Here is a 12,912-nt window from a genome sequence, read left to right on the forward strand (position 1 = left end):
CCACTGGACATTCTCAAACCTCCAGCCAAACCTAAAGCGAAGGTAGCCGCCCAAGCATCTGCAATCGCAAAACGCCAACAGAAGACTAAATCCTACACCGACACTAAGCGTCGTGCTCGAATGCCACAGTTTCAGACCGGTGACTGGGTCAGAATCAAACGCCCAAACCGCAGTCACAAGCTGGCATCTTCACTCTCACAGCCGAAGCAAATCGCTCGTCGGTTCAGTCTGAGCACCTACCAACTTAGTGACGGCACCCGTTGGAATACACGCCGACTTATTCCAATCCCTGCACCTACAGCCACACAGAACGACACACATGATCTTTCATTCTGTTGTGTTTGTAACTTGCTTTGATCTTGTTTACATTTATAGTTAAGCTCTCATGAGTGCGCTGTTCAAAACCTCTGTATTCTTGCCGCGTCTGGCATCCATGTAGGTTTTTCGGATTATATGAAGATATTACACGACAGTTAAGCTCGTAGTCTTGTGTCCATTATTTCACAAACCTAACAGAGACATCATTCAATTCGACGCAACATACATTTGTTGAGGTAGGTGATATCAAATGTACTTGATAGTATAAATATATGGTTGTGAAGAAGTTGTCACAGTTGTTACAGAGAAAAATTTGGCCACAGCGTGTTGAAACATTGTTTTGAGAAAATTGACTTTAAAGTCAAAGCCTCTTTAAAAATGAAGATTTCACCTACTTTTAATTTGCATGTTATTTTTTTATAGCAATAGGAAGCTGAGTTCTCACACTTAAAAATCGTATGAATTGTGCAACATTTGCAAATATCGAAAATGGAATTAATGAAATTATTGTTGAAAAGCATACTTGGTTGAAAGATAGTTGTGAGATTATTTTCCTTGTGAAATTATTGTTTTTGCCAAGCTGTCATTTTGAAGAAAACAATGAAAGAAAGCCATTTCCCGCATAGTTGGAAATTGCAGTTTGTTTTTTAATTCGGTTGAGCACTCACAAGCGTCGACACAACGTACACGTGGGCACGGTTGTTATCATTCATCTGAGCCCTGCGAGCTGCGATTGTGCCAAGACGATGACTAGGTTTTTTTTTGTTTCCTAACATTTTTATCAAGCTTTAGCTCAATTCCACTGAAACTACATGAAATCCTAAAGTGAACCTTGTGGTTTGAGATGGTATGGTCGCTTTTGTCGCAGGATTTCAGGGGGGCGGGGGGGGGGGGGGCGGGGCAAAACCGACTGTGGGACAGTTGGCCCTCCAGCCAAAGCCCATTGAGTTGTGCACAAAAAAAAGTTCTTTGTGTTTCACCGCCTAGTTGACTGCCCTAGCAAAAATGTCATCAATCATATTCCTGCTGGCCCAGTGACAGCTGTTTCACTGTGTATACTGTACTGATGCTGTGTCATGTCGATGTTTTGGGGGGATCCAACATGTAATGGTCACAGTTTATGCAGTGTATCTACAATGGGGGAAATCAGTGCTGAATGAATATGTAAATAGGCAGAATGCTTGGTGACTGCTTTATGTTCCGACACCCCTATGTTCCAACAACCTAGATTGTGTTACTCCCGGTTAGGGTTAGGGATAGGGTTAGGGTTAGGAATAGGAATATGTGCAGTCGGAACATAGGGGTGTCGGAACATAGAGGTGTAACCGAATGCTTCAAATTTGTGTGGGTATGTCCGGGGAACTACATTCATAATATTAAGACCATTAGAGAAAAGATTGTCCACAAAACAGTATTTTTTATACAAAATCAAAACTTCCCCACCCCCACCTGTGGGCACCTCGTGCACTCGGCGTAATTTTTTGCTTTGCAGCTTGCAGGAATCTCGATGATTATTTGTCCCTGTTGAAAACCCAAAATTCTATACGCGATTGGTTTTGCTGGGCAAATGAGCAATGATCCAGTTGTCTTTTTGTACAGGGTCTCCTGTATCGAAAGATGCAGAATCTGTCTGTTTGTGAAAACTAAATACATATATCCCACTCGTGTCGTTTTGACTGGAAGTGTTGTTTTGCTCACAGGAGCTCGATTTTGTCTCTTGTGAAAACTCAAAATTGCAAACTTGTGTGGTTTTGTCTTCATAGAACAATGTGGTTTTGGGTAGGCCTATACAGTGTATTTGTCTCTAAGCAAAAAGTGAAAATATGACGGGTGAAATTTCCCCTTCATTGATTTTGATGATCTCAAGGACTTTATCTGATTTTGACAAAATGAATTCGCAAACATGTCTGTTGCAACACACTTAATCAATTTCTGCCAAAAAAGAATTTCGAATAAATCGTGATTTCGGCCAAATTTGTCTCTTCATGAAAACTCCGATGTAGTGTGCGTTTTGTAGCGTTGTCTTGTATGGAAGATACGTTTTCAGAGTTTCCGTTTATAAACACTTGTTTGCTTGTGTAGAAAGTGACTTGTGGTAATTTGTATTGTGGATACAGTAGCATTTGAAATATGTTGCACATAGATTAAAGTGTTTTGTGATGTGTATATGATGTATACACAACTTCAAGGAGGAACGGCTACAAACCCCACCGCATCACGATCAGCAAACCTGACCAACGGGTCTCCTATACCCAAGGTCCTTCCACTGTATCTCCCTCAGTCACTCTTCCTTACATAGGTTTAGCTTCTCATCATCTGCAACGCATCCTCCGACAAGCCGGTGTCAAGGTGTACCTTGCTCATCGGGCAACAAGCTCCAAGGCAGCCTCCCTACTCAAAAGGACAAGCAGGACTCCTCTTCCAAGGCGGGAGTCTACCGCATTCCATGTGAATGCGGAAAAGTCTACATAGTCGAAACCGGTTGGAACCTTCCTACTAGGCTCAAGGAACTTTTACTATGTGAACTTCAGCCGACACTCGCATAGCCAAGCCTAGCCACGCACGGAAACGGCACATACAGCCATACACGCTGTACGGCATGTGCAGTACACCGTACATGACGCGTGCTACAGTACTTCAAGAGTACACCCGTCCCGTGCCACAGAGTTTGGGATTGGAAGTGCGGCGCATTGATATGCTGGTGAAAAGCTGGTAAGCTGACAAGACGCATCGTATGACGTGCTCTGAGTCTGATCCCCGCATGTGAACGTTGAGTTCCTGCAGAAGAGGAAGGATCCCAGACCGCCTCTCCAGTGATGTGACATAGGCCAAGATGCAACATTGATAGACTGGCCACACCGCTGTTCTACACAGTCATGTATGAAAAGTGACAGGAATCCAGACGGGCAGCCGACCGCCACAGCACCTATCCGATCAACTTGAGGCACCAATTTTGGAGCTGAAACTCGCGAGTCCGAGCCGGCAAAGCCCCGTACGAGCCGAGTGGAGAGACCGAGAATTCTGTCCCTCTCAACCGAAAACACGAAGTGGAGAGACCACGGCACCACGCAAGTGCAAACAAGAAAGACGGACAACCGCAGTAACGGAACTGGTGAACGTCAAACACGTACATCAAAATGCTGGAAATCACGTAAACATTAAACGGTACATGGTGAGCGGGAGACCACCACCGCTACACTAGACATGTACAGTGAACAATGCAACAGCTGAACGGTACTACAGACAACAGTTGAACAGTTGGACAGTTCTGCAGAACTATTATATCCTTGCCGAATATCATTGTTCAAGTTGTTCTGTTTAATATAACATGTACATTTAATTACCTGCTGATAAACATGATATTTTACTGTTGTTAACAATTTTTGTTGTGTTCTTAAAGACTACAATAGTTTTTATGCAAATTGAACTGATACCTGAAGGGTAACCAAGTCAAAATGGGGGAAATGTCAGGTATAACATCACCCCATATGGACTGGGATGCAGCAGATCAATCTACTGCATTTAATAAATTCAAGGCCTACTGTGAGCTTGTGTTTCAAGGCCCCCAGTCCAAAAAGTCTGAACCCGAACGTGTTAATTACCTGCTGTTATGGTTGAGTCAAGCAGGTATTGACATCTTCAATACATGGGAAATTGAAGAAAATGAAGAAAAAAATGATCCGAAAGTCATAATGACGTACTAAATTCATAAAACATTTTGAACCAAAGTCGAATTTTCCGCTTCCATTTGCAAAAGTTCAAGCAAACCAAGAATGAATCGGTGGATGAATATATGACAAGATGCAAAATACAAGATAAGCGTTGCAAATTCAGCACTGCTGAGTGTGAAGAGAGACTCATCTCTCTCATTGGCACTAAGATTAAGAAAATCCAAGAGATCTTGCTTGCAAAAGATGATTCACTCACTCTCGACCAAGCGATGGTCTTGGCACGAACCAAAGAAGCTACCGTGCAACACATGCAAGAGCTACAACAAAGCGAAAAATTGAATGTTGGTGCAATGCGATACAAAAGCATAAGAGCACCACCGTGACCTCAAGCAGCTAACTGCGGCAAATGCGGTCTGCAGCATGCGAAAGCAAAATGCCCTGCACTCGGCAGTACGTGCAGGTCCTGCGGCAACGCCAACCATTGGCAGAGCGTATGCAGATTTCGCAAGCAAACACAGGACAAACCAACACATGGTACATGTCCAAAATCCCTAAGTAGGAGTAGGGGTAGGCAGAAATTCACGCAAAGCAAAAATGTCAGTACAGTCAATCAAGGTGATGAACCACAGATCCAAGACACGTTAGATCAACTAAGTTTTGAGTCTATAAAGATAAATCATATTGGTCACACCATCACCAAACAAGATGAAGCTTATGCAGTACTAGACATAAAGCTAGATGACAAGCCTAATCCTGCTACACTCAAAGTAAAATTCGACTCTGGTGCCCAAGGTAACATCTTGCCACTCTCCATATTCCGTAGAATGTACCCAAGGAAACTTGACAGCACGGGTTTTCCAAAACAAGACAAAAGTACAAAACAGAAAACGGTACTCACGGCATACAATGGGACAACAATCCCACACTATGGTACAATGAAAATACCATGCGGACACAAAGAGAAAAATGAGAATACAGAATTCTACATTGCAGATGTTTAAGGTCCTGCCATACTAGGCCTACCATCATGCCTCGAGTTGAAAGTTGTTTCACTCGAGTGCAGCATTCAAGAGACACAGACACAGTCATTGACAAAGGTCAACACAAAACAAGACCTACAGCAACTGTATCCAGATAGATTTGAAGATATTGGCAACTTCGACGGAGAGTACCGTATTGTGGTTAACCCAGAAGTTCCACCTGTTGTCAATGCGGCCAGAAGATGCCCTGTCAAAGTTAAAGATGACATAAAGAAAGAATTGGATGACATGATCAAGTTAGGGGCAATAACACCCGTAACTGAACCTACAGATTGGGTTTCAAGCTTGGCATACTCACAGAAACCAAACGGTAGATGGCGCGTCTGTCTAGATCCAAAAAGACTTAAACGCATCTATAAAGCGCAGCCACCACCACACCCCCACATTAGAGGAGGTCACATACAAGTTTGCTGGAAGTACAATCTTCTCCAAAGTTGATGCCGGACATGGTTATTGGTCAGTTTCCCTTGATCAAGAATCGAGCATGCTCACGACATTCAACAGTCCCTTTTGAAGATTTCGCTTCACTAGGCTTCACTTTGGGCTATGTGTCAGTCAAGACATATTTCAACAGAAGATGGACCAAATCCTAGAGAAGTGTCTAGGCACAGTCGGTATAGCAGACGATGTTGGGAGTCTTTGGCAAGACTGAGTCGGGGCATGATGAAAACCTACACAACCTAATAAAGGTTGCACGAGACCATGGCCTTGTCTTCAACCTAGACAAGTGCGAGATCAAGAAACCACAGATCAAATTCTTTGGCATTGTCTACATTGCTAAAGGAGCACACCCAGACCCAGAAAAAGTGAAGTCAATCGAGTCTATCACACCACCGAAGAATACAAAGGAATTACAACAGTTCCTTGCCATTGCCCTCAAGAGAGCTGATGAAGCAAGATCGTGAATACGATTGGCTACCAGTACATCAAATGTCATTTGACAACATCAAAAAGGCCATTTATGAAGAAGTCACTCTGGCATACTTCGACCCAAAGAAAGAAACCGTCCTACAAGTTAATGCCTCATTGAAAGGTCTCGGAGCAGCACTAACGCAAGACTCTAAACCAATCTGCTTCGCATCCAAAGCGCTGATCGATACAGAGCAAAGATAAGCCAACATTGAACGTGCGATGCTAGCCGTAGTATATGCTCGCGAAAAATTCCACACATACGCATATGGCAAACCATTCACTGTTCAATCAGATCACAAACCCCTAGAAATGATCCACATCAAAAACCTCAACGCAGCACCACCAAGACTGCAAAGACTTCTGCTAAGAATTCAAGGGTATGATGTGAAGATCAAATACAAGCCAGGCAAAGAAATGCTACTGGCAGACGCAATGTCTCGTCTCCATCCACTACCGGGAGCACCGGTAGAGACAGAAGAAATACGAGTACACCATGTTCAATTCTCTGACCAAAATGTGTCCAAGCTGCAAGAAGCAACAAATGCCGATGCAGAACTCGCAGCCCTTCGCGAGATCATACAGAATGGATGGCCAGACAACCGACAGATGATTCCAAAACCACTACGGAAATACTGGGCATATCGGGACGAGCTGTCTTTTGAGAATGGGCTTATAAGGAAAGGCCAGAGGATTGTCATCCCCAAAGTGGAAAGACAAAACATCCTCAACACCATACACGAAGCACACCAAGGCATAATCAAATCCCAGCTCAGAGCAAAGACATGTGTCTTTTGGCACAACATCAATGATGACATTGAAGAGATGACAAGGTCGTGTGACATATGTCAATCCCATGGCAAATCACAACCATCAGAACCTATGAAACCACGTGTCTTACCAAATCGACCATGGCAGACAATAGCTGCCAACATCTTTTCCTAGATGATGAGGAATACTTACTTATCGCTGACTACTATTCCAAGTACATATACTTGCGAAAGATACCGAAAGGTCACTCTAACGGCAACACCATTGTATATCTTCTTAAAAACATATTTGCAGAACAAGGAATTCTTGAAACACTGATACGTGACAATATACCCCACTTCAACTTTGAAACTTTCCGCAACATCTCCAACACTTGTTATTTCACACATACCACATCATCCCCCAGATATCCTCAATCGAATGGGTTTCGAAATAGTATGGTATGAACGACATCTGTGCTAAATTTGGTGCTTTTGGAAGAATGTGAACAAAAATATCCCCAAGATCCCCGACTATGGTATGAAGCGGGAACTAGTTTCAATTTACAAGGCAACAGACTATTGACACTAAATGAACAGGTCAGTCTTTTCAAATAGTTGGACCATGGTTGGACGTGTACCAGTCCAGTATTATCCCCATTTTGAAATTACATGACTTCCCTTCTAGCCTCTCATGTGCAAAATATTGAAGAAAAAATCTCCTTTAAAAATTGAATTCAGTCTGCAAAATTGGTCGGTGAAAAACTTACTCCTAGAATTATGAGGCTCCACATAGTGGAGCCTTATAGTTCTAGGAGTATGAAATACTGAGAACATTTTCTTTGCCCCAGTGGATTTTTTTGAGAAATTTGCTGGCTAAACTTTGAGTAAAGTGGCCCTGATTTAGTTTTGGACGTTTCACAGCACTCCAGCAATGTCCAGAGCCCTGTCTGCTTTTGTACGTACACAACCGCCGAAGTAACGTCAGGTTGCAACATTCATTCCTTCCGTTTCACAACTTCCCAAGCAAATGCTCAATGTCTTCTACATTAATACTCAAGCAATATAACATATTTTTCTGTTTCAATTTACGAACAAAATAATAACAAAATATTACCAAGAGAGCATACATTATTTTCATAGCATTAGCATAACAAGCAAACACGACGTACCTTGTATCCATGCGCATAGGCCGGTGACTGCTCTATGTTCCGACACCCCTATGTTCCGACAACTTAGATTGTGTTACTCCCGGTTAGGGTTAGGGTTAAGGTTAGGGTTAGGAATAGGAATATGTGCAGTCAGAACATAGGGGTGTCGGAACATAGAGGTGTAACCCATAGGCCTATATGCAACATGTGCATCACAACTGACATGATTTGTCCCCAAGCCTCCACATTGTAAAATGGAACACATTCTATCAAACGGCAGCTGAACCATACTATTTTGTCAACCGCTTGCTGGAGGTCAATGCACTTGTTCGAATAGAGGGCGCACTGTATCTCTGTCCGAGCTCAGCTGACCACTGATCCAGGCATCAGCCGAAGTTCCTGAACTGAGCGAACTGAATATCTTTTTTGCAACAAATTTGCCTTGTACATCTACACAGCGCAAGGTAGGCCTACTCAAAACAGTATAATAGGCTTGTATTATTTATATTGTAAACTTCTCATTATCTGCCAATTGTTGATTTTTAAATTCTAAACAATTCTCAATTTCGTTTCCAGCAGACAATTAAACAAATGTAGACCCGTGAACATAGCCACACTTTTAATACAGGTACTTAAAGGTCCTCTTCTGATATTAGGCCTTTGTAGGCCTCTCTCATCAGATCTTCATAACTCTGGTTAAACTGGTATGTGTGCATGCAAGTTGGGGTTGGCACTTCAAAGTCAAACTTGAAAGGTTGAGATGTCCAGAGCTTGTCTAATCTAGCCTCAATAGACTTGACACCATGTGCCGTAACAACAAAGTTGGGGAGTCTATTCCATGTGTCTACTGATCGGTGCATGAAGGAATATCTAATATAGTAAAAATACTCTATTGTGATCTGCGGTTACTAAGATGGAGTGACCATTTTAGCCGATTTTCAGCTGCATTTGACAGAATTTTTGCATATTTCGATACAAAATGAGTTGTACAGAAAATCCAGCAGAATATTTTTTCGGCAGAATTATGAAGATGAAGAAGGAAAATGAAACAGATTAGAGAAAATATGGCACATTCCGTATGAAAAACCTTCATTTATTGAATGTTCCCTGAAACAAATCCTTGCACAATGGACCAGCAATTTATACTGCATGATTTGGCGGACTTTCGAAGTGGATATAGCAGAATTTTACATAGTATTACGATGTAAGGCAGTTAGTCGGGTACCCACTGGTGGGACTCCTACCATTGTGCGCAAGCGGAACTTGGGTACCAGAGTGTCACACCTGTGTTTGATTTTCTGATCATTTTCAAAATGTTCGTTGTCACAAAGTTGTGCCGTATTTTACATCAAATTTCTTGGCAATGACAGATCCAACACTCACATAAATTCACAGGAAGCCCAACAAGTAAGTGATATACGTACATATGGGCAAAATTATGCATGGTTATGTGTAGTGCATCAAAAAAATAGAATGATTTCACTAGTATTTACCCGAGGGAGGCGCGTGGCTTTGTATACCACACGACGTTCACGGGTCTATAACAAATGATACTTTACTATAGTCAGCAGTCATTTTGTCAGTGACCAAATTGTAGCATGTGTGGCTCACAAAAAGCTACATGTAGTCTACGATAATTTACAGTTGACATGATGGTTTAAACCCAGTCAGGCAGTACATTGTACATGATGGAAAGACTTCCTTTGAGTTTTGCATGCATCTTGCACGTGAAAAAAAAAAAACAACTCTCCTCTTCAGCTCCAATTAGAAAAACTAAAATATACTAATCACTCTGATATAATATCAACAATTCCTTTTACCCTTTCAAGGGTAAAACGTCTTATACTCGGTGAAATCTCTTTTATTCCAGGCCATTGCATTCGTACGTGCCTGTTGACTTTTGTATTTAAAATGTATCGATGCTACGCACAGCTGGTGACCCACAATTAAATTTATCTCGGTCACCAAACTTTTTGTCGCTTATTTGTGGCGCGCTTTGCTTATTACAGGCCCGGACAGGTCCTCACCTTTTAAGGGATGATTATGCAAAGGGCTAAAGTTCACAGGCAGGCAAATGGCGCTGGAAGAACTGTTAACCAATCAGATTTCATGGGTGCGCGTCGAGACGCTGGGCGCTCGGCGGGCTGTATTATACGGCCACTCTGTCACAGCCCTCCAATGTGTGAACAGACACACCAATTTCGTTCTTCATTTTTCTGTTGAATTTTTTTGGAATTACTTTTGCCGGCTTGGATCAGTGATTTTTCATCCTGTTTTGACCATATCCTTGGACTGAGCTCAGATTCACAATGAATCGTGATCAGCCACAACGCACTCGTTGGCGTCCAGCCCGTTTCACGGACACAACCGTGAAATCTTCTGCCAGTCGGCGAGGCCAGCATCAGACGTCCGGCGGTCAATCGTCGACGAGTCGCAAGGCCAAGAATACGCCAAGGCGTCGGGCCCGTGCTACCTACCCTCTTTCCGATGGCGTTCCACCGGCCAGCCCGGCCCCGGGTTTGGCGGTCCAACCGTGTAGTGGAGACGGCTCGACGGTATACGTCCCGACTCGACCGGTGTTCTCGTCGGCCGGTGGTATTTTCACCATAGCCCCGCCCCGGTCATGCCAGTCGTCAGCAGGGCCAGCTATTCTTGTCAATCAAGCTAGCGTACCTGTGATGTCAAATAGCGTCAATGAAACGGCCAACAGCGGGCGCCCTTTGACCGCCGGTGCAGTTTCTTCCGGGTACTATCAGCCATGTCAGCAGTCTCCTGTCGGGCCCCCTCATCATGATTACGCCGGGTCCAATGTGTATCATCCCCCACCGTGCACGGGGCCTCCATCAACTTCGTGGATTTCAATGGCTTCTCCGTCATAAAGACGGTCCCAAGAAGCCATACAACATACCCCTCAAATGTGTACTCACTGCACGATCAGACATCATCAGATACAAAAAAGATGGAGTACCAAAAACAATGATGAATGTTAGCCTTTCTGACCCAACAGCGTACATCAAGGCATCGGTCTATGATATTCACAAATTTGACAACATCCATATCTCCATGGTGTCTACATCAAGAGTTACTTCATGAAAGATGATTCATCCATGGTAATTACCTCCCTGACACAAGTATTCAACACTTCAAAGACCGCCCGTGGATGTCAGTACTGCAAAATCTTCTCCACTAAAGTCAACTGTTACAGTCACTTGGAAAATATCTTAGGTTTGTAACAATTCATTATAAAATATATAGTTCAAACAAGAAATTCAGGCATAGGCCTATCATTTCAATGTTAAGATTATCTATTTTCAATATGTTTCAGGTATTCCATATCATTTCCAAAATTAAATTTCGTCAACTTTTGGCAATAAATTTCGTGCACTTTTGGCAATGGACGCCGCCATGTTTGTTAAATGTCATGACCTGCGACCTCATATCTGGTATCTAATTGGACAGTCCATGTCACGTGGTACGATGCGTAATACGCGGCGGACAGTTTTAACGTAGACGCGGTATGTTTTTGAACGTCCACAATGGACAAATAGTTCGCTTTTTCGAGTCAAATTATCAAAAAACTGCTGCACGAAATGTGGAGAACTTTTGTAAGATTATTCTTTGGTAGTAAATTTCGGTACAACTGTTTAGACCCGCGATTGCCGGAGCGAAACGAACGAATTTTCCAGTCCAGCTGACGGCCTTTGATAGGTGTTCGAAAATGCGGATTTTTTGAAAGATTGAAGGGATGTTTTTCCTTCATTTGAACATGGGTGAAAAATTTACTATGAGGACGATCTTGCAATTGGAGGATTGCCAATGATCACTATCACTGCATTTTGAAGCAGGACTGAATTTTCAACGAAGTTTAGGTATTCTTGCAAAATATATTCAAAAATCCTGGTAGCCAACACATTCTGCTTGCATACTTAAACTATGTAGTTCTCATTATGATTAAACATTTATAAGTTAAAACAATCATGTTTCAATTATTGTTATCCCTGAAATATTAATTAAAAGCAATGATTTGTTTCGAATATATCTTCTTTTATTTTCTCATTATTTTTGTGTTTTCCACAAAGGGCTCACAACAAAAACCCCTGATTGAAACCTATTTCAACTAAACATGTACATTATGGGGGGAAAAAATAATTTGCAGTGAACAGATGCATTTTGAGATTATATGTAGCTTTGAAAGTGTCCACGGTTGGGGCATCCTTGATGTCATTGGGTTTGTTTATATTAGAGGGTGGGCGCTGTAGATGAAAACGCTCGCTGACCGTATGACCTTGTCGATGTTGAGGAGCAGGCGAACAGGGATTGTGAGCTTGATCGAAGATTTCTACGAGGTTCGTATTAATGGATTAATTACTGGAGGTAAGTAGATGCGAGACGATGGAGAAATTTGTTGTATGTTAGGAGAAGGGTCTTGTAGGTTATCGTCTTCTTGACTGGAAGACAGTGCAGATTACGCAGAATAGGTGATATGGGTTGATAGGGTTTTAAGAGGGTGACTATAGTCTTGCAGCTGATTTTTGGATGCCTTGGAGTTGAGCAATTTCTAAGTCTCGTAGTCTTTCATTAAATAAATTATTGCAAAAATCTAGGCGACAAGTAATGAAAGCATGAACAAGCTTTTATGTGGTGTGCGGGTCAAGGAATTTGGGAATCTGTCCGATTTTATGAAGAGCAAATTCCGGTTCTGGTTCTGGTGGTTACTGCGCAACCCCCTCAATCTTGAGTGCTTTATTTCACACAGGTCAAATGATGATGCAGACTAGCAGATGTTATTGATGTGTGTGTCCATTTGCAGATTAGGTTGCATAAAACACCCATGTTTCGTGCCTTAGGAACGAGCTGGATGGAAAGTTGCCGATATGAACAGGGGGGAGTTGAGTATGGCTTCTACGGCAGAATGAAGGACCTCAGTTTTTTTCTGCATTAAATTTCATTTTTGGGAGGAGGAGGTTCGGAGGTACTGCAGAAACCAAGAAAAGCAACCACGTTCTTGTAGTCTGCTTCCCTCACCCCACTTAGATAAAACGGAACAATTGATAGACTTTGGGGAAATGTATAA

At 42.5% G+C, this 12,912-nt stretch overlaps 1 protein-coding gene across 1 annotated transcript; it reads left to right on the top strand.

Annotated features, from left to right (window-relative positions):
- Positions 1-6,250: 6,250 nt before the first annotated feature.
- Positions 6,251-6,883, top strand: LOC119733103 (uncharacterized protein K02A2.6-like). The gene has a single exon (XM_038206682.1). It carries the CDS (start codon positions 6,251-6,253, stop codon positions 6,881-6,883), a length of 633 nt encoding a protein of 210 aa, XP_038062610.1.
- Positions 6,884-12,912: the final 6,029 nt, after the last annotated feature.

The sequence above is a fragment of the Patiria miniata genome, unplaced genomic scaffold (genome assembly GCF_015706575.1).
Source record: "Patiria miniata isolate m_02_andy unplaced genomic scaffold, ASM1570657v1 HiC_scaffold_25, whole genome shotgun sequence".
Lineage (NCBI taxonomy): Eukaryota > Metazoa > Echinodermata > Asteroidea > Valvatida > Asterinidae > Patiria > Patiria miniata.